The sequence below is a fragment of the Dermacentor albipictus genome, chromosome 6 (assembly GCF_038994185.2).
Source record: "Dermacentor albipictus isolate Rhodes 1998 colony chromosome 6, USDA_Dalb.pri_finalv2, whole genome shotgun sequence".
NCBI classification, from domain to species: Eukaryota; Metazoa; Arthropoda; class Arachnida; order Ixodida; family Ixodidae; genus Dermacentor; species Dermacentor albipictus.
Window position 1 is genome coordinate 50579578 of NC_091826.1, and position 21257 is coordinate 50600834.

The following is a 21257-nucleotide window of genomic DNA, read 5'->3' on the forward strand; positions in this document are numbered from 1 at the left end:
GAAGCCGAAACTATGTGGCTTTGTAAAAACAAAACACAAAATAAAATAGAGTATTTGAAACAAACCGCGCCACGCTGTCCCTGAGAAACAAAGGCTTCAATGAGCGTGGCGAATTAATCCGGACGAACGTGGACAAGGTACGTGCAGCAAGTCGTTGTAGATTACCATCGTGATATAAGGATTTTTAGAGACACTGGAGAAATATTACGAATGCGAGCGTATGCATGAACTTACATTTCCTGTGGCCTATTATGAAAAAAGCTGAAAAATAAAGCAGGAAGATGAACGTACAGAATGATAGTAGAGTTCGAGCATTTACTTGTTATCTTTCAGGCAGGGAGTCCATCTTTTCCTTGCGCCAGAATGCAACATACCACTCCACCTTTATTTATCGATTCTACACTTTCATTAAAACAATTCCGTTATGATTTCCTTGGTGTCATATGATTGACTTGCAAAAATCGGGTCGCTTTGTTCCCCTTCCTCTCGTTCATTACATAGATAGGGTCTCAACTCGGGCCGCTTTCGTGCCTTTAGATAGCATAGGAGGTTTTGTTGGCCAGTCACCGTCTCCCTGCCTCACGTATAACAATCCCGAGGGGAGAGCTATGTACCTACAATAACCAAGAAATTGGAAGGCGAAACGGCGCCGGGGTAGCTTAATTGGTAATGCGAAGACTGGGCTCGTATTTCACCTGTTACCAGTTGTCCTTTCTTTTTCTTCCACTTTTATTTCCTTTTATCATATCTACATTTCAATTAAAGTAAGTAATTGTGCCCATGCTTTCCTTGGTGTCATTGTCAGTTGGCTTGCTATGATTGTCACCTACGAATATCCTGTGGTTACCCGTTTTCTGGTTGATTACATTGGTCGCAAACACATGAATGAAGGGGCTTTAGAATTTGTATTTTAAGTTAGCACGGCTGCCAGCCTTGCTGTTGGCAGAAGTGTCTCTCAATCTACAGCTACCGCTGAAAGGTGTTTTTTTTTTTTACTGTTGCAGCGTCGGGGTAGGTGGACGTCAGAGCTCTTCAACCATATCAGACCGCAGTGCACCCCATGTGCAGAGCCTTGGAGATGGTGCAACACATAGTGGGGTCCTGCTCTCGGAGGCCGTGTTGGTGCGGTCGAATAACTCGTTGTTGCCGTCCCCACTCCTCGCATATTCAGCAGCGTCTACCTGAGGGGGACTGTTCCCCGCTGCCGAGATGGACCATGACAATGGAGGAGCGGGGAGGGGGGGGGGTGTCTTCAACCCTGAAGAACTCTTTCCAAGTGCCTGTCCAGCTCCAATGATAGTGGAATGGCATTTGGGTTGTGGAGGAAAACACGGGCACTAGAATAAACGAAGACGAAGTGCGCTATTAACAACAAAATTGAATTAGCTCCGGGATAAGTCCTACTTATTCATCAATAAATTTAGCTGTTGGTAGCTAGCGCTCTTCTTCTTCTTTGTTTCTTCTTGTGTCTGTGTTTTGCTGCGCTATCCAGAAATCATGACATCATGATCGACCGACAAGTCCGTTTCGCCACCCTCGTCCACTGATAAGGCAGGTGCTACGCGTTCATCAAAGCCGTTGTTGCAATGGATTGATTCCGTTCTTCGGATGCCTCCCCCGTCGTCAGCTGGCAATCGTCTGCCCTGCGTGTGAAGAAATACAAATTCGTTTTGGAGATGGGTAAGCCAGCTTCAAAATTCTTAGTTCGTGATTATTTCAGATTTTCACACTAACGTTACGCGAGCGCAGCTTGTTTCGCAAGGCATTGCTGCACTGTGTGAAAAAAGGCGAATACGAGATGTGACAAAAAACAAGCAAATGAAGAGAAAACACCAACACAAAACATACCAGAGGAAGTTAGTAGCAGCATTTGTTGAGGACTGCGATGTGGTCGACTTTGCCTAACTCTCAGTGCCTTTTGGGCACATAAAAGGCGCATAAGATTGAAAGTCCGTGGAAATGTAACTGTCAAATACAGGTGAACGCGTATTTGGACAGAACAAACGTGTAGTTCTAAACTTCCTTCCACTTGAACAGCTGGACGAATGGCAGTATACTCATATATATCATGGCCTGATAAAGACGTTTTCATTTACGCAGCTTTTAAGTTTGAGTTTGTCTTTCAAAGACCTTCAAGATGACTGGTCAGCAACCTATTCACAATCAATCAAAAAATCTGCCTGGCTGCACGTGTGTGTGTGGGACTTGCTTAATTTTAAATTAGTATAATGACATTCATGTCATTGAAGACAGGATATATTTACGCTTTGGGCTGGTTAAATTGTTTAAAATCTATTGCTTTCACTTTTATCTTTTATGTGTAATTAATCAATATCTTCATTTCGTTTTCATTATTCACCTTTTGAGTTATACAGAAATTTCGCGAACTGCTCGGGTGGCGTTTAAGAAACATCGTGTTTAGAAGCTAGACGTCCTGACATAATTAGCTGTGTGGTTCGCCTAATTATTTTTTGATTGGATAACGTCTCCAAGCTGCTAGACACCCAGATATATTACAAAGTGAGCGTAAAGAATCGCCATAGTAGATTGCAAATGTTATTAAAATATTGCACCGTTCTTACTCGCAAACACTCCTGTTCATATCCTATTTCGTGCATAAATAAATTTACAAACGGAAAGAAAAAAGGTTCGAATTATTATTATTATGGCTTGCTTCATGTATGATTCTCCTAACTAAACGCCATGATGTGTGGCGCATATTCATCTCCGGTTGTGGGCGTTGTACCGCTTTAAATAACAGTTCATATTTATTTTTTTCGTCTGCAAATGGCAAACGTGATTATCCACCTCCCTCGGTTGAGTGAGCATTGTTGCGATTACCATACAGTTGATGCTTCTGGTGCGCCAATGCTCTTGTGTACGTCAAAAAGCTGCCATGGTTTCGTGCCTGATTACTTGGTAATACCGAGCACAGTTAAGGGTCTGCTTCATGATTCACTTTGTTTTCCTTTGTGAACCTCGCGCCATTTACTGGCACATCATATTTAATGGTACTACAAATATCATTGGCAACGCGTGACTTCTTATGCTAGAAACCATTTTCACAAACTTCTTAGTAGTTTTGGCTACCTCGGCATCTTCAGCACGACAAAAAAAGGAGTGTCGTTCTCAAGAAAGGAAGAAAGGAATCTAGAAGCGAGATAAGAGATCGAAGTGAATATGAAAGCAGCACAAGAATGCGAAAGGCTTTGACAAGAGACTGTCGGCAAATTTTCAGTTTATACGTCAATTTCTTTCTTACGACGTTTTCATTAGTTGGCGATTGGTTCGGTCATCGTCTACTTCGCACGTGTCAGTACTTGTGAAACTCCTGTAAAAACTGTCACATTTCGTCATACATTCGCTCGCGCAATTTTTTTTGTTGACTAATTTATTTATTATAAACTTTCAGACAGTAAGAAGCAACTCTTAGGAATCGCAGAAGAATCAGATCTGCCCTGTGCAAAAAGAACGCACCAAAGAGGCCGACGTGTCAATATTAGAATCAAAACAGGCAAGCAAAGAAAGCAAGAAAATTCACGTCACTTAAGGAGATACCTAGTTATAGTAGTCGCAAATGACCATGGATTGGCTATCGTTACGATAGGCAAGGGAGCCTGGCTCGTATTAGCACAGGTTGCTTGACATAAAAATAAAGATGGAAGAGCACGTCAGTGTGACAACGAGGAGCAGCTGCCTTAATACTTCAACACTTGATTACAAGGCTGCAAAATCAGTTGCTGCTTTAGTGAACTATGATAATTAAAGTCTATTTAAATCACCAAAGGCCCAGAATACGCAGCGGAGCGGGCTCCCACTCCCTTTAAAAAATAACCTCAGTGATATTTTTTCTTCTTACTTCATGCGCTTCTTGGCAACTTCTTCGGCCTCATCGAATGTGTCCGGAAGTTCGATGCCTCGAGTTTCAGGCAGAAACGTGGCCGCTGCTGCTCCTAAGGCTCCTGCCGTTGCTAGTAGAGCAGCAGCCACATACACGGAAGCCTGCTTCTTCTGCGTATGAGATGTGTACATGCGAGAAAAAAAGAACAACACTCTTCAGTGCACACCACGGTCTCATCCCCTGGCTCTCATTACCAAATTGCATGCACATATTTTCGGGCAGTCTCTCATAGTAGACGCACATATTTACTTGCTCAGTGTCGTGGTAGAGTCGGGTGCAGCGGTGGCGTAGAGGTAGAACACCCGCCTCGCGTGCAAGAGGTCCGTGGTTCGAAGCCCGGTGCCGCGCATTTTTCCACCGGATTAAAAAAAAAATCCGCGTGCTAATAAAATTGCATAAGGAGACCGGGAGTGTGGCCTGATCCCGGTGACCAGAACCGGTAACGCACTTCCACACTCCTATATGAACACAACAATCAAACCCCGGCCCTCAGTCCCCATTAAAACTTCTTTCTGGGCGAGTTGGTGCATACTTGACATAAAAGCAGCTGCGAAGCAACTGACCACGGCGGTGGTCAGATCTGTGACGCAGCAGAGGGTGCTAAGAATCCCTGGCTCCGGACAGGCCACCATTGGAATATGAACCTGGCAACGTTTAACGCTAGAACCTTATCTAGTGAGGCGAGTCTAGCAGTGCTATTAGAGGGCAGCAAATGGGATATAATAGGGCTCAGTGAAGTTAGGAGGCGAAAAGAATCATATACAGTGCTAAAAAGCGGGCACGTCCTGTGCTACCGAGGCTTAGCGGAGAGACGAGAACTAGGAGTCGGATTCCTGATAAGAATATGGCTAGTAGCATACAGGAATTCTATAGCATTAACGAGAGGGTGGCAGGTCTAGTTGTGAAACTCAATAAGAGGTACAACATCAAGGTTGTACAGGTCTACGCGCCTACATCCAGTCATGATGACCACCAGGAAGTCGAAAGCTTCTATGAAGACGTGGAATCGGCGATGGGTAAAGTCAAAACAAAATACTCTATACCGATGGGCGACTTCAGTGCCAAGATAGGCAAAGAAGCAGGCTGGAGACAAGGACACCCATGTCCTAAAGGGTGCTTTTTATTTAACACCCATTCGCAAGGTGTCGTGATTTTAACACCCTTTCCTTTGTGTGGTGTTACTTCACACCCCTTTGCTTGGGGTGTAGCAATACACCCAAGAAGGGTGTCATGCACAGGACAAGTCATTTACACCCTTAAGGGTGTTCAAAATTTTAGTGTGCACCTCATACGGTGCTCCGTAACAATACATGTGCTAGACGCAGGATAACGTGTGTGACGCGGACAAACGCTGACGAAGACAGGTCAGGATGGAGACGAGCAACTCACAAGAACGCTCATGAAGGGAGCCAGGATGCCCCCAACGCGACCGACGGTGAAGCACGCGGCAAAGCCGAACCCGCGTGCAGCAGTCGGGAACAACTCCATGGTCCAGACCCACTTGACCGATGCCGACAGGATGAGTATGAAACGACCCGCCATGGACATCGACAGGCCTACGTAAGGCCAACCTGCGTAGAAGTGTTTACAAAGTGGCTACATATGTAAACGCAAGCGGACATGTTTAGACGTGCTGAAGAGGCAGCGAATAGCGCATGGGCTGGGCGAAGCAGCAATAGACACGGCACTGAGTTTTCCGTCCCAAATTATGTCTCCTGCACTGCGCTCTTCGTTACCTCTATATAAAGGACAGCTGCAGAAAGAAAGCAGTGGCTAAAGAGGAGAACCTGCTCTCCCAATCTCCGATTGTTGATGTACGAGATCTTTGCCATTGGCTGTCCACAGTAACAAATAGGTTCGCAGTAATAATCAGCCGCTATCACCGACAATTAAAGCAAAGTTCGATTTCCGCTATTTCTCCGCGCATAGATATTACCTAAGGTGGTATACTTCGAGGTAAAGAATGGTCTTCAAGGAAGTCACCATAATACTTGAAGCAGTCGGGGGTAAAGGAAGCATGTACACTGAGGCTAGGATGCTTGGTAAAGACACATTCAGTTCCCCTCCCTCCCCCCTATGTTACGCCAAAGAAACTTTACGTCACAGCTACACCCGTGTGAAGCCCTAATACTGTACCTACTATTTATTCAGCGTCTTTGCAGCAACAGCAATGGTTGACAGTCAGGATTCTTACCGGGGGGCGTCAACTCCACCGCGGCTGCTGCGATCCCCGTCAATATGAGAGTGGCCGCCTGAGACGGCTTACGGCGACAGTAGTACACCATGACCAGCCCGACGAATGCAGCGGGTATCTCGGCCGCCGTGGACACGGCGAAGTTGACCAGGTGGCTACCCTCGATATCCGCGGCACCGAGCGTCATAGCGAACATGAGGAAGTTGTCGCAGAACCTGTCACAGGGGTTTACCGTTAAACACGCGTTGTGGAACATTTAATGTCAGAAACACGTTCAACATGGGTTGTTTTTTAAAGTACACCAAACCCGCGAAATGTTACCGGCAGAATTTCGTATGGGAGTTGTATAAATGATGCGTAAGCATTGCTACTTTCACCTGCTGTTTGATCGTCGTATGCTGCTGTGCCTGGCATAACTGCGAGAAACATCGCTAACGAATCGTGAAACGAAGAAGCGCGGATGAAACACCGAAATGTTAACAGCGACCAGCATGAGACGACGAACAAGAGGCGAGTAGTATAGCTGTGTTCTCAAGTTACATGATTGTGCGTTTGCACGATGCCGCTGGTTCTTGGAAGGTAAGCACTGACCGATGCGTTCTGTAGTACGTTACGTAATTGAATAGCGTCCCATTTATTAGACATCCTTCGTAGACATGATCGGTTACGCTGCCTCTCAATGCGAACAGTTATCAAACACGTGATCAACCAAAATCCGGTGGCGATGCACCACACTGATCGCAACTTTAATGCTGCGCACTGTTTATGTTCATGCAGTACAGCATTCAGAAACTACGGCGAACTACTAACAGGAAGCTCAAATGAGTGCACATTTTCAGACGTCGACGCAGTGACATCACTACGATGAAGGCGATGTTTGGTATTTGTCGAAGGAGGAATTCTGAAAAGTGTGACGCGAAATACAGTGATAATGTTGACTGTTATTGGCCAGTGACCTGCTCTCGCAAGTGTTACTTGACGTCATGTACGCGCCTACACTCTTAGGCAAAGTTACACCCTTTGGCTTGCCCCTTCTGCCAAACAACGATATTCGTTATCTGCCTTGGTGTGTTTCCTTGCTTTAACGCTGTGAGCTCGGTACTTTCCACTAACGAACGGCACGCGCGTTATCAGCATAGAGCAGTTTATCCCCTTTGGAGTGCCACTTCTGATAACGCACGTGCCGTTCGTTACTGGAAAGTTCCGGGCTCGCAGCGATAAAGAAAGGAAACGCATCAAGGCAGATAACGAATATTGTTGTGTGGCAGAAAGGGCAAGCCAAAGGGTGTAACTTTACCTAAGAGTGTAGTGAGCAAGGCGGCGGGGCCAGCGTCAGTGACATCCGCTGCGCTGCCCTCAATGTCATCAATACCGCAAACACTCGCCAAGTAGCTTCGCTTTTAAGCTGCCGCAGCGTCTGAATACATATAGACAATATACATATACAATATAAATAGAGCACATGTTGCAAACTAATGGAACATATAATAAATAAAGCTATCGTAACTTATCTGGAAGAAAATAACCTATTATACTTCAGACAACACGGCTTCAGGCAAGGGCTTTCAACTGTAACTCAACTTTTAGAAATTATACACGACTTTGCTGTAAAAATCGATTCAAGACTGCAAGCTGACGCAATTTTTGTCGATTTTTCGAAGGCATTCGACCGCGTTCCACACAGTTTACTAATCTTCAAACTTAAATCAATTGGTAATAATCCCAAGACTGTTTCATGGATCGAAGCCTACCTCTCGAATCGGTCCCAGTTTGTTTGCGTAAAAATACTGAATTGGACTATCTTGATGTTCTTTCTGGTGTGCCACAGGGATCGGTTCTGGGGCCAACTCTTTTTCTTTTATATATTAATGACTTGTATACATGTATGGAACCAGGGGTCACAATAAGGCTTTTTGCGGACGATTGCGTCATATACACAACTGTTGAAACAGCCGATGAACAGACAAAACTTAATAAGTCTCTACAAAACATTGTTGCCTGGTGCGAAAAATGGGGCATGCAAATGAACACACAGAAAACCAGGTGTATGACTGTAACACGTAAGAAAGAGCCCTTAAATTTCACATATAAACTAAGTAATACTTCCTTTGGAACGAGTAGACTCATTCAAATATCTAGGTGTCACAATAACAAGATCGCTGAAATGGGACGTACATATCAATAATGTTTGCGCACGCGCGTTCAAACAACTCGGATTTTTACGAAGAAAGCTAGCAACAGCCCTCACCTCGGTGAAATTAACTGCTTATAAAACTCTGGTTAGGCCGATATTAGAATACGGCAGCATAGTATGGAACCCGCATCAAAAGTATTTAAACTTGGCATTAGAAAAGATTCAAAGCAGGGCGCTCCGATTCATTTACACAAAGTATTCAAGGTACGACAGCGTAACTGCGCTTCGCACACAAGCAGGCATACCGACACTTGCTGGTTGGAGGAGGTTGGCCTGTTTGAAGTTCCTTTACCATCTTTACCATGACCTGATAAACTTGACAAAATCCGACTACTTGTTGCCCCCCGGACGTCACTACAGTCGAACTAACCATGAAAAATGTACCAGACCATTCTTTTCGCGTTGCGCCACACTGAAATACTCATTTTTCCCTTCAACAATACATCTGTGGAATTCCCTACCAAGTGACATCGTTTGCTCACAATCTGTGCATTCATTCGTGTCGACACTCGAATTGCACTTCGAGTCATTATCGGAATGATGACCGCATTGTGGTCGTCTTGGCTGAGCGTCCTCAAAAGTTATCAATGACGTATTGCCATGCCCCAACTTCTTTCACACGCCGGTGTCCATATGCTCTTTCGTACTTCACTGCGCTTGGTTCTTGCGCACTTCTGATAATATACATTACACTTGACGCTGTTTGTACATTGCATGGTACACCCAAATGCATTTTTTCCTGTATTAATTGCTTCTTACACTTTACATGGCGTACGCACTGTATAGGTTGTTTTTGTTTCCTTGTATTTACTTATTGCTGACCTGGCGCGTCGATTGTAACCATTGCTTTTTTGTTTGAGCTTGCTGCAAACCCCCTGTATAAGAAAGCGCCTGTACTGTTTGCATATCCACTCCTGTATGAGCCTCTCAAGGCTTACAGTATTGATAAATAAAATAATAAAAATAAAGTATGCAGCACCCAAAAACAATTTTTATTAACGTGGCACAAAAATCTTTCCACATGCAACTTATTCGTTTCATTGCTTTATAGATATGTTTATGTAATGAATCTATAACTAGCCTGATTGGCTAAGGATCCAGATACGTGACTCACCATATCACTGAACAATGTTTCTCCAATAATTGACTAATAAATTTACTGGAGCTTTCCGGGCAGTGTTTGCGAACTAGAGAAGAAATTCAGTTATGCTACACATTTCCGGAAGTTGAACAGAACAGTCTGTCTTCCTGTGCTTCAATACGCGTCAGTAGTCGGGAATGCGATTTGTAGCTCGAACAGTCACGTTATACAATGGGCCCACATGAAGTTTATAAGCCTATAGGATATTCTAGCTAGGTTTAGACAAGCACTTCAAGGAAAACACAAAAAGTATATAGAAATAACACGGGGCAAGACATGATCTTGGCATCTATGGTTTTTGGTCCTTAGAACACCGTAGGTTTTATAATTGTAACTTGCACTGGGTTTAAAACTTTTTTTATTGTACAGTTTTGCTAAAGTTAAGCTGGTGGACCGTGTATATCATCACCGCTTTGCTAACATGGACACTGGACCGTGTCCGAGCATTGTTGGATTGTTCACATTGCCCTTACATCGCTGCCAACTTGATATTTTTAGACTTCACGCTATCCTCACCTGCTCCGAACTTTTAAGCTCTGTCATGTTTCGTATTCGGAGCCAATCAACATAGAACACAGACCTTTATGTGTTCCGGCCTGTCATCACCAACACTCTACCGTCCACAGAATACTGAGTCTTCATAAGGCTTATTTTTACAAGCTTGATATTTTTGATAACTCGGTGTCATTGTGCTTTTCTGAGTTTTCCGTTGTTATTTCTTAGTTTCATATATTGTTCAACTGAATCTGTCATTCTTCTTTTGTATTTACCTTGACTTTTCTTGTATGTGCAACCTTGAGTTCATAATTGCAGGTTTTAATAATTGTTTTTACTGATATTCCTCTGCAGTTCCTTTAATATATGCGTGTGTGGCGAGGGGAGGGAGGGCAGCTCTCAGAACTTATGGTTGTTTGCGGGCATGGTAAATAAACAAATTATTGATCGATTATTGATGGAAATTATTTATTGAGGAGCCAGCATATTCACGATTGCAGTATTTGTTATACAGCACTTCGGTTTAACATTGCGTATTAATGCATGCGACGTCCGAATATGAGCAGCAGGGTTTGAACAAGCAAATACGGCAGCCTGTGCACGGGCAAAAGCTTGACATTATAATATACAACGTGAGTACTGAGGCATTCAGTACATAATTTGCTTGAATTAGCAATAACTGTCTTGAAGCTGGGCTTTAGTCATGAATAAGAAAAAGAAAGAAAGATAAGCAAAAATGTCTTCTTTTTTCTTTTAGATTATTGTGATTATAAAGGTTATGGAAAACGCGAGGATTCAACTTGAGGCTTTTGCATTTCTAATGTCGCCAGTCTGTCGTCTTTATGACTAAATATAAAAAGAGTTTTTGTGTACATTGTTTAGTATAAGTGCTCGTTGAGAATTGATCTGCGGAGACTCTTCCCAGGGCTATGAGCTCCGAAATATCGGTACGGAGACGAGCTAGTGGAAATGGTAAATTTGTTCTGAATAATGCTGATGACGTAGGCCCGAGTCAATACTTGCGATGGGCAGCTCCTCTGCAATGTACCTCTTCACATGACCTAACAACTCCAGTCAGGCAACGGCATTGACATTTGTTAAGCAATGCTCGAGAATTGACTGCCCTTGAATGCCAGTGTGTGAATATTCGATGTTTCTCCCAGTGCATTAGACATGGACGGCATAATCGACGCACAGCGCTCAGTAACGTTTCTCCCTGTGCGCCTTCGGAAGCGGGCGAATTTATCCCCAAGTGGCAGATCAGGGTTATCAGTGATAGGGCACAATTTACAGCTCTCTGGTTCATACGAAACAACCGCTCCAAACATGTGCACCTTGATAGCAGAACATACAGCAGGTGTCTTTATGGTACGCCCACACTAGCGACAAAAACGCGCGCGACACGCCGCACGCGGCAAGCGACCGCGCGGCAGACGCGTGCTGGCAAGTCCACAGTCGCGTTTTGCGGCACGCGGCAGCGTCCCGTGGAGTCCCGCGTTGTCTCGTTCCATTCGATACTTCTCGCGACAACGCGCTCTCCGTTCTGCCCATTTCGTCTTCCATCGGAAGTGTCTGTGTTTTTTTGCGCCACTGCCGGCCACGCTCAGGCATGTCGGATACGGACGAGGAGCTACTGGTGACTGTGAACACTATAATACTTGTTTGTTCTTGTGCGACGCCGACGTGCCAGACAGCGGACGAGAAAGTTTTGAGTGCGGTACAGGGACACTGAGGGCAAGGCGCGCACTCTGCTTCCCCACCTTCACCAATTACTCACCTGTCATGCCAAACTGCTGTCCATAATGTGCCAGCGGTTGGCGCGCAGCTCCTTGTCCGACGCTCGATTTATCATAGGGGTACGCATATCCGCGAACGGTTTCCAAAAACGCCTCCATTGCGAGGCGAATTCTTCGTCGACGCCTCAGTGGCGGTGTGGTAAGGCTTAACAAAAACAGCCCCCTTGACTGGAAATGGCCTCTGAGATTTTACGGCGCGCGTGTCACTGTTCAGTCTCAGAGCCCATAGATTATGATTCTTTGCTTATGCGACAGGTGGCGCCACAACAGCGCGGCTCGTAAAGCGGCTCGCTTCTGATTGGTGGACGTTTCGCGTCTGCCGCGAAAAATGGGTCTCGCACCCATTCGCGCGTTTGCCGCGCGTTGCTGCCGCTTTTCGTGAATCTTGCCGCGCGCGACAGCGCCGCTCGCCGCGCGCGTTGTGTCGCGCGCGTTTTTGTCGCTAGTGTGGACGTACCATTATAGCCTCGTGGCGCCGAACAGATAAACGTGTGCTTCAGGCAAGTCAAACAATGTCGGTGGTCGTCGACGTGAATGCACCGGTGATAGCGGCTTGTGGTTTACGACCTATTTCAAATGACGTACCAGCGTACAAGTTAAACTCTACTACTGAGAAATATTTGCAAGCCTAAGATAATTATTTTCCTAGATGTACGTGCTAGACTATGACGCGTTATGTACATCCCCCAACAAGATCTCAGAAAGCTGTAGCCCTGATTGTTTTTACTGCGAAGATGTAAATGGCTACCCGATTCGTGCATCCGTCCGTCCGTCTGTGTGTCGCCTGTACGCCGAAAACTCCTCCGGCGCAACCCCATGCGCATACGCGAAAAAAAAAAAGTCGCGGTGGTAGCTCTGAACGTTATCATCTTCCTTCTATGTATATAGAGCATTACCATTTCTGTGTTATCAGTCACACCGGACGCTCTGAATGCTATCATTTTATCGACCATGTTATGACGTGTGAACCTTCATGGTCATAGAGAAAGCCAGGGGTGGCGGCGCTTCTTCACTCCCATAGGAGCAAACATAATTGTGGGGTTTTACGTGCCAAAACCGCTTTATGATTATGAGGCGCGCCGTAGTGTAGGACTCCGGAAATTTCGACCACCAGGGATTCTTACACCTGCACTTAAATCTAAGTACACGGGTGTTTTCGCATTTCGCCCCCATCTAAATGCGGCCGCCGTGGCCGGGATTCGATGCTCAGCAGCCTAACACCATAGCCACTAGCATAATAGCATAATAAAACGCAATAGTGCACCCCTCAATCGTCGACTTTAAAGTCAAACTAGCGAGCCCCTACGGCATTAGAATTGTGTCCTTCGTGTTGGAACGGTTTGGAGTTGAGTGCTACACGGACGTCAATGTGCCGACCACGCATCACCGGTCGTGTAAAGATTCAACCTTCGGCAAGAACTTGCCTAGTATAGCAGTACGACAGTTCGCGGTGTACCACAGCGACCACAATGCAATGGTCACTATGTTAACGATGAGACAAAATAAGGACTGCAAAAACCACGACGTTACTTTTATGTGTCCTTATTCAATCAATATAGCAATCCCATAGCATTCAAGAGGAATCAATATTGTTGTCGACGTAGTCACCCCAATACAGCTTCACTGGTTATCTTTCTTCACCGAATTCAAGGGCACATTTTTTTTAATTATTTTCAGTCATCTTCAGTTACTTAGTGCTCGGAGTGCCGCTTGCATAGCCCTGAGGGTTCTAATCATTAAAATCATTCACACAGTTCTAAGATATGTCCGGTTCGGGACGAAGGCATCTTCCAGTGACCTTCAATTATCCCAGTCTTGCGCCAACTGATGTCATCATATGTCTGCATAATTTCCTTATTTATTGCGCACCTAGCACTCTGGAGACCTCGCTCTACTTAACCTTGATTTCTGCAGATTTTGCCACCATCAATGTCAAATTATAAGACTTCATATGTTTCCGCCTCGACGAGTGCAGAGCTTTCTGCACTTGATTTCATTAATCAGATACCACCGAAACATTGGATAGTTTTTAGTGATTGCAAAGCAGCCCTTCAGCGCATACAAACCTAATGCGCCATGGACCCAAGGAAAAACTGGCCTCAGGACTTCGATAGATGTGTTATTGCAGCAATGACAAAGGACACTGCACAATATTTCAATGACTATGAGGACATTACAACATCAGTGGGAATGAACACGCCGGCGAAGCCACGTGATCTGAACATGAAAGTCTTCAACCTGTCTTGATTTTGCTTTCGCGAACAGGCGCTGCGGCTGGGCTGCGATTGATGTCCCGTGAATGTTCTTTGCCCCTGTGGGACTCGAATGCTTTCACCATGTGACGTTTGCGTTCGTTGTTCCACGACATACAGAAGCACCTACCACCTGGGATGCCACGACGTGAAGAGACCATGCTGTACCGCCTGTGGCTAGGCGTTGCATTTACCAGCTCTTATGCCTTCCTTATAGGAATGGCCAAGACCTCCACGTGCGACACATGCAGCTGTGAAAAGGCCCTGGCACACATTGTCTGTGTATGCCCGTGCTAAAGTACCGAGAGGCAAGTGATGTGCAGAATGATGAACCAATTGCACAATCATCTGCTATCAGAACTAAGAGCTATAGGACATTTCTCCAAAACAACGTCTGCGCAGAAAGCTTTATTCACGTTACTAAGACTCCTGCGGTTTACGGGACTTCGCGATATACCCTACCGCTCTATAGTGTACATGGTTTGTTTGTGGTCATCCATCTTTCTCTTTTAATCTCCATATTACTCCTCACCGTGTAGGGTAATCAAGGGAAGTATCTCCTGGTTAACCTCCCTGCCTTTCTATGCAATCTTTTTCTCTCTTTAACATCGGGGTGTATCGGGATGTAACACTGGTTACGTATTTCATCAATTCATGGATTGCCCAACTCCCTTTTGTCTTTTCAGTTTCTGCTGCAGTGGCAGCTACACCCAGTGTCCGTCTAATTTACTTTGCTGTGTTCTCCCTTCATTCTATATACGCCTCTAACTTATTGCTCCTACCCGCCGTAGTTGGGCTGCTAATCACAATGCCGCGGGATTGAATCCCGGCCTCGGCAGTCGCATTTCGATGGGGGCGAAATGAGAAAACACTCGTGTACTTGGATTTAGGTGCACGTTAAAGAACCCCAGATGATCAAATTTCCGGAGTCCCCCACTACAATGTACCTCATAATCAGACCGTGGTTTTGGCACCTAGAATCCCATAATTTAATTAATACTAACTTATTGCTCCATCACTAGTTACATGGTATTTAGGTTCTGCTGAAGCTTCTTGTTTCTTTGTTTCAGGCTCACGTATTCATGCAGAGGTTTTTGTTGGGCAGTTGGTGCAGGTTACTGAAGTACTAGAGCGCCAAACAGACGGCACAAGAAGAGACACGGACGAGCGTTCGTCCGTGTCTCTTCTTGTGCGCTCTGTTTGGCGCTTTAGTAATTCAGTCACGTATTCAAACCGCTAGAATACAATGACTGCACATTTTTTTTTTACAAGCTGGCGGTTGTGACATGGTAGTGCATACCATATGCGGTCCATCACTTTTATTTCTTAAATATCCTTCCCATGATCCAGGTACCCTGCGACCAATGTAATTGAACTAGGTAAAATATCTTGCACAACCTGCAGACGCAGACTACTAGTCATGACTGCTTTTCCTTTTGCCGGATTATTCACCCTGCTCTTTTCCGCATAAACGGCCTATAACGGCCCCGATACGCATTCACGAGGCGGAATGCACATAGATTGAGTAAACGCTCCTTTCGTTTGCCGCAATCGATAGTTTTAGCTACGAACAGTGTTTTTTTTTTCATTGAAGGCGTGGTTTACAATAAGCGTCCACTTATTCGACGTCAAAATCTCCGTACGCTTTCACCAAACGACAGGGAGAAGAGTGTTCCTCCGCGCTGAATTTGCCTCGGTCTCGGTAATATTAACAGGGCTAATCACACTCACCTGCGGTTGCTACCCATACCGGCATGCACCGCGTTTACTTCACGCTTCCACTTCAAAGGAGGCGGAGGTAACTTCGTTATTGAGGTATAACTCATCTGTCGGCTCCATAGTAGTCTTTTCTTTGTTCGAATGCGGTACTACGTGTGTACATGCGGTACTACGTACTACATGCGGTACTACGTGGGTATCTGCACGTAACGGGCTTCCATGTTTACATGTATAATGTCATTACCCTAGGCACTTACGAGGGGTAATTTACACAGACTGACTCGGCGTCATTTTGCGTAGTAGTGTTTTCCGCGGGCATCGATAATAGCACGACAAGAGGAGCTGCTTTTATCATCAAACGGCGATTACGCAAAGAGGTCGTCCTCACGGCATTTGCCGTCTAATACTTCACAACTTGGTGGACTATAACTCACCAAACGACAAACAGAAGAAAGGTGTTCCTCCTAATCAATCTGTGCCTCAGGATCTCTACAGGGCCGATGGCACTGGTCGAAGATGCCCGAATTCTCTCTGCAATCACGTGCAAGGTCGACTTCAGGTTCAGAACCTTCCGGCGGTTCATTTTAAGTATTTTTGAGATTGCGCGTTCGGCTTGCTCCTCCCTGCCAATCGTGATGAGCCAGCGTGGTGACTCCTGGATCACGCTGGAAAAAGAAAAAGAAATGTCGAGATACAAGTCTTCCGTCACAACTCTCAAATAGGTCGAACAGCGGCATTGCTAGACAAACAGATTGAACGTGTATTTGTTCAGTGTTTCGCATTTTTTCTCCCGTTTAAACACCGAAGCCTTCATAAACTGTGGGGTGACCCATTAATATGTGGAACATATTTTGGAGCAGTATAGCGTGAGGTGCCGCTTGCTGAACAGCACCTCATATATCTACATATACCCCCGCAAGCATGCATTTTTTTTAACGCGTGCCGTACTGAAAGCCTTTTAAATGTGTACACAGGAACGTATTGACATAAATACCATAGGTACATACATGTGTGTAACCGTCAACGCATTCATCCAATACATTGCCGCCATCAATGCTTATGTTGCGCGGTTTGTATTAGTAGTAATTTTGTCACAAAAAATTGGAACTGAATCTTAAAGGTGTAACACCTTGAACGTTGTTTCTGCTCCGTGCATAGATTTGATGGCGCAGAAGGAAAGCGATAGCCTACGCTAGGAAATTTCGCGATGCTACTATATGCGAAGCTGTTCAAACGCAAACATCTCCCGAGCGCTTTGCGGGTGTACGCAGTAACCACTTGAAATTTAGAAAACTGCGCGTAGTCGACATCATCAATGCAAGCGAATGCTACTATGAAAAGAAAAGTTACGAATATTACGAAAAGGTAATTAGGCTGCAATAGAGGCCAAGAAGAAACGCGATATTCAGAGACAGAAATATTGGCCAGTTGGTGAGAACTTATGGCTCGAAGAAACCGGTGTAGAAAGCGCGCACACAAGTGGTATGAAACGAACAACATGAAATGCTGACTGCTAACTTTGCCGTCTGTAAACGAACGAGCCGCAGCCATTAACCTAACCAACTGTCAACTTTTCACTCTATCGGCGGCTAGTGTGTTGTCCTTTTTCTTGGTTTCGTGTCCACATTTTCCATAGACCTGCCTGTGAAAAATCCGTAGTCCCATGTTGTTGTTTTTCTGATTGTGTAGGAGCATCTGTCGACGATACTCTCTAACAAGGCTGTTACAAAGCTCACAGTTCATAACATCTCTGTTTCATCAAATCTACCTCAGTCATACTTCAAGCGACTCCCTTTCGTTACCATCAATTTACGCTTGTTCCATACACCGTGACCTCAGTCATAACTTAAGTGACTCTCTTTCGTTACCATCATTGTACACTTGTTCCATACACCGTCCCCCGCAGGGGCGTCTGCGCGAGCAGGCGTTTGGTGTGTGGCGATACCACGGACCCGAGCACACGAGGGTTGGACCCTCCCGCGTGTAGCCGTGCGCGGCTTAGCCGTGTCTGGGGAAAAGGGGATCCTGGGGGTTGAGCTGAGGCTGGGTGTTTGGACCTTTAAGGCCCCCCGGCGGAAGCAACACACCCCTTTGGCCTCTGCTTCACATAGACGGCACCTCCAGACTGACCCACCTGGAGGACATCGGCAGTCGCCTTTTCCTGTCTCTCCCTCCTCAAATCTCGGCTTTATCTCTCACTTTTTGACCTTTCCTGTCGCCTTCTCTCTTCTTTTTACTTCCTTTCTCCTGGCGGCAAGGGTTAACCCTGTGTGGCTATCCAACCTTGGGTACACCATATTCGGTTATAGTGACGGCGTACGACTGGCGTCGTGCAGACTTGTATGCAAGCTCTGCCGCGTCCCCTCGTTGGGCTCCGTGGTGGGCGGTCGGCGCTGTTGCCGAACATATACAATTTTTCATGGAAACTTCTTTCCCTTCCCTTGCTGATCGCCCTCAGAAACGAGGGCGCACCGAAGATGTCTTCAAGTTTTTTGGACGTCAAATCCAGAATTTTCCCCGCTTTCACGTTATTCACGCTGAAAAGCCAAACAAAGTGGCCCGAAACATTTCACCATTCCTTGTTTCAAAATCCCTGACCGATGCTTTTGGTCCAGGTTACAAGGTGTCGAGGATGGCAAGCGGCGACCTCCTCTTGGAGCTCCGCGATCTAAAACAATACGAGAAACTACCGCAACTAGTGTCATTTGGCGAGACCCCCATTACAGTAACCCCACACCGTACAATGAACACCACCCGTGGTGTTGTGTCAGATGATGATTTACTTGAGCTGACTGAAGCGGAACTCCTGGAAGGCTTCAGCGAACAAAATGTGATCAACGTCAGAAGAATAAAGATGAGGCGTGATGGTAAAGAGATTCAGACGAGGCACCTAATAATTACTTTTGGATCAAGTATCTTGCCCGAGTCAATCGAGGCCGGGTACATCAAGCTCCGTGTTAGGCCTTACGTGCCCAATCCACTCCGATGTTTCAAATGTCAGCGCTTCGGCCACAGCTCGCAGAGCTGCCGCGGCCGCCAAACTTGTGCTAAATGCAGTGCCACAGAACACACCACTGAAACTTGTGAGAACGCTCTCCACTGTGTAAACTGTGATGGGGAGCACGCCGCGTACTCGCGGTCGTGCCCATCGTGGAAGAAGGAAAAAGAAATTGTAACCATAAAAGTAAAAGATAATATATCGTTCAAAGAGGCACGAAGGCGGGTAGCATACCTGCCAAAGAAAAGCTTTGCCGAAGTGGCGCGTCAGGGGGCAGCGTCACAACGGCCTCCGGTGGCTGTCCGACCCACAAGCAGTGAGTCGGCAGTCACGCCATCTGCCCCCGCGGCGGTTGCAGCTAGCGCTGCTCCGTCTACCCAGCAGACGGGGCCACCGACCCCGAAGGTGAGCGCAGCCGAGGCTGCCCCACTCTCCCCGGCCCCTTCCAGCGCTGGCAACAGCCGGCGCAGCCAAATTCCTCAGGGAGCCCCATCGACCTCCGCGCTGGTGGGCGCTGGGGTCTTGCCCTCCAAGGCGGGACTCTCTCTGAAAACTTCTCGCTCGCAAGAGCACGTGTCCGGCGCCTCACAAGAGGCAATGGACACAACACCTATCCTCAAGGCGCACCTAGCGCCTAAGGAGCGTCGAGGCTCCCTCGAACGCTCCAGGAAGGGCAAAACTCCCGTTACAGGGCCTCGAAAGGCTCTGTAGTTTAATCATTGTAATTTCCATAATCACTACTTCTCTTTCTGTACACACAGCACCTACTGACCTCCAATATGGATACACAAATAATTCAATGGAATGTCAGAGGTCTTCTCAGAAACCTTGATGATGTGCAGGAACTTATACAAAAACACAATCCAAAAGTGCTGTGTTTACAGGAAACACATTTAAAAAACAAACACACAAACTTTCTTCGACAGTATCTAACTTTTCGCAAAGATCGCGATGATGCCGTCGCATCATCGGGCGGTGTTGCCATAGTCACTCATAGAAGTATAGCTTGCCAACCTTTACAGCTACAAACGCCCCTTGAAGCAGTGGCGGTTCGAGCTGTCCTACTAAACAAACTCATCACTATTTGCTCGCTTTACATACCCCCGCATTACCAAGTAAACAAACATGAATTTCAGTCCTTGATAGATCAATTGCCAGAGCCCTATGTTGTTCTTGGCGATCTCAATGCGCACAGCAGCCTGTGGGGAGACTCTCGTATCGATGCGCGAGGCCGTCTCGTTGAACAGTTCCTTTTTTCGTCTGGTGCGTGCCTACTAAATAAGAAAGAACCCACATATTACTCTCTTGCAAACAGAACCTTTTCGTCAATAGATCTTAGTATAGTTTCCGCGTCTATACTAGTCGAACTCGAATGGGAAGTTACCAACAATCTTTACGGAAGCGACCACTTCCCTATACTGCTAAAAACACATAAAGAAAAAGAATGTCTACCACAGGCTCCTAGGTGGAAGATCGATACAGCCGACTGGGAGAAGTTCGGAAACTTAACTAGTATCTCATGGAATGACATGTCTTGTTTAGGAATTGATGCTGCTGTGCAGTATCTCACAGCCTTCATTATAGATATTGCATCTAAATGCATATCAGAAATAAATGGCTTGGCATACAAACGGCGTGTCCCGTGGTGGAACGACGATTGTAGGATCGCTCGTAAAAAACAGAACAAAGCGTGGGGGTTGCTACGAGCGTCTCCCACTGCGGAGAATCTTATTAACTTTAAGAAAATAAAGTCCCAGGGCAGGAGAACCCGCCGACAGGCTAGAAGAGAAAGTTGGGAGAAGTTTTTATCGAGTATAAATTCCTATACAGATGAGGCCAAAGTCTGGAACAAGGTAATTAGGATAAGAGGGCGACAAACATATTCACTACCTCTAGTAAACACACAAGGCGATACACTAAAAGACCAGGCAGACTCACTTGGGGAGCACTTTGAGCGAGTGTCGAGCTCAACGCACTATTCCCAAACCTTTCTTAAACATAAAGAAATAGTGGAGCGTAAGCCAATCATACGAAAGTCTAGGCAGAATGAACCGTATAATCGGCCTTTCGGTATTGCCGAGTTGAGAGCTGCCTTGAACACATGTAAAAGCACTGCACCGGGACCAGACAGAGTCATGTATGACATGATCAGACACCTACATACAGACGCACAAATTACACTTCTTACACTATACAATACTATTTGGGCTTCGGGATACCTCCCATCCACATGGAAAGAAGCGATTGTGGTTCCTGTTCTAAAGCAGGGAAAAGACCCTTCCTTGGCGGCAAGTTACCGTCCGATAGCTCTAACTAATTGTCTGTGTAAGCTTTTTGAAAAAATGATTAATCGCAGACTTATACATTTCCTTGAGCTCAACAATATACTCGATCCTTATCAGTGTGGATTCCGAGAAGGGCGGTCCACAACCGATCATCTTGTGCGCACGGAAGGAAATATCCGTGATGCCTATATACATAAACAGTTTTTTCTATCAATATTCCTCGATATGGAGAAGGCATATGACACGGCATGGCGTTACGGGATCTTGCGAGACCTGTCGGAA

General features: G+C 45.9%; 2 protein-coding genes across 2 annotated transcripts in view; both read right to left on the minus strand.

The window, feature by feature from the left end:
* Positions 1 to 21257, minus strand: part of LOC135918685 (uncharacterized) — a 194393-nt gene that overhangs the window by 162484 nt on the left and 10652 nt on the right. The window lies entirely within an intron of this gene.
* LOC139061083 (solute carrier family 22 member 21-like) lies at positions 854 to 16191 on the minus strand. Its single transcript, XM_070540558.1, has 5 exons — positions 16127 to 16191; positions 6096 to 6310; positions 5291 to 5472; positions 3860 to 4011; positions 854 to 1643 (listed from the first exon to the last, which is right to left on the minus strand). The coding sequence occupies exons 2-5, from the start codon at positions 6289 to 6291 to the stop codon at positions 1559 to 1561; spliced, it is 615 nt and encodes a 204-aa protein (XP_070396659.1). The 5' UTR covers positions 6292 to 6310; positions 16127 to 16191; the 3' UTR covers positions 854 to 1558.

What these genes read in the sequence shown, in the direction of transcription:
- LOC139061083 (XM_070540558.1), bottom strand. Translation starts at nt 6,291, where the DNA reads ATGTTCGCTATGACGCTCGGTGCCGCGGATATCGAGGGTAGCCACCTG. An exon ending in GGTGGAGTTGACGCCCCCCG is followed by an intron (nt 5,473 to 6,095) that starts GTAAGAATCCTG and finishes ACTTCTACGCAG; the next exon opens with GTTGGCCTTACGTAGGCCTG. An exon ending in CTCCCTTCATGAGCGTTCTT is followed by an intron (nt 4,012 to 5,290) that starts GTGAGTTGCTCG and finishes TCTCATACGCAG; the next exon opens with AAGAAGCAGGCTTCCGTGTA.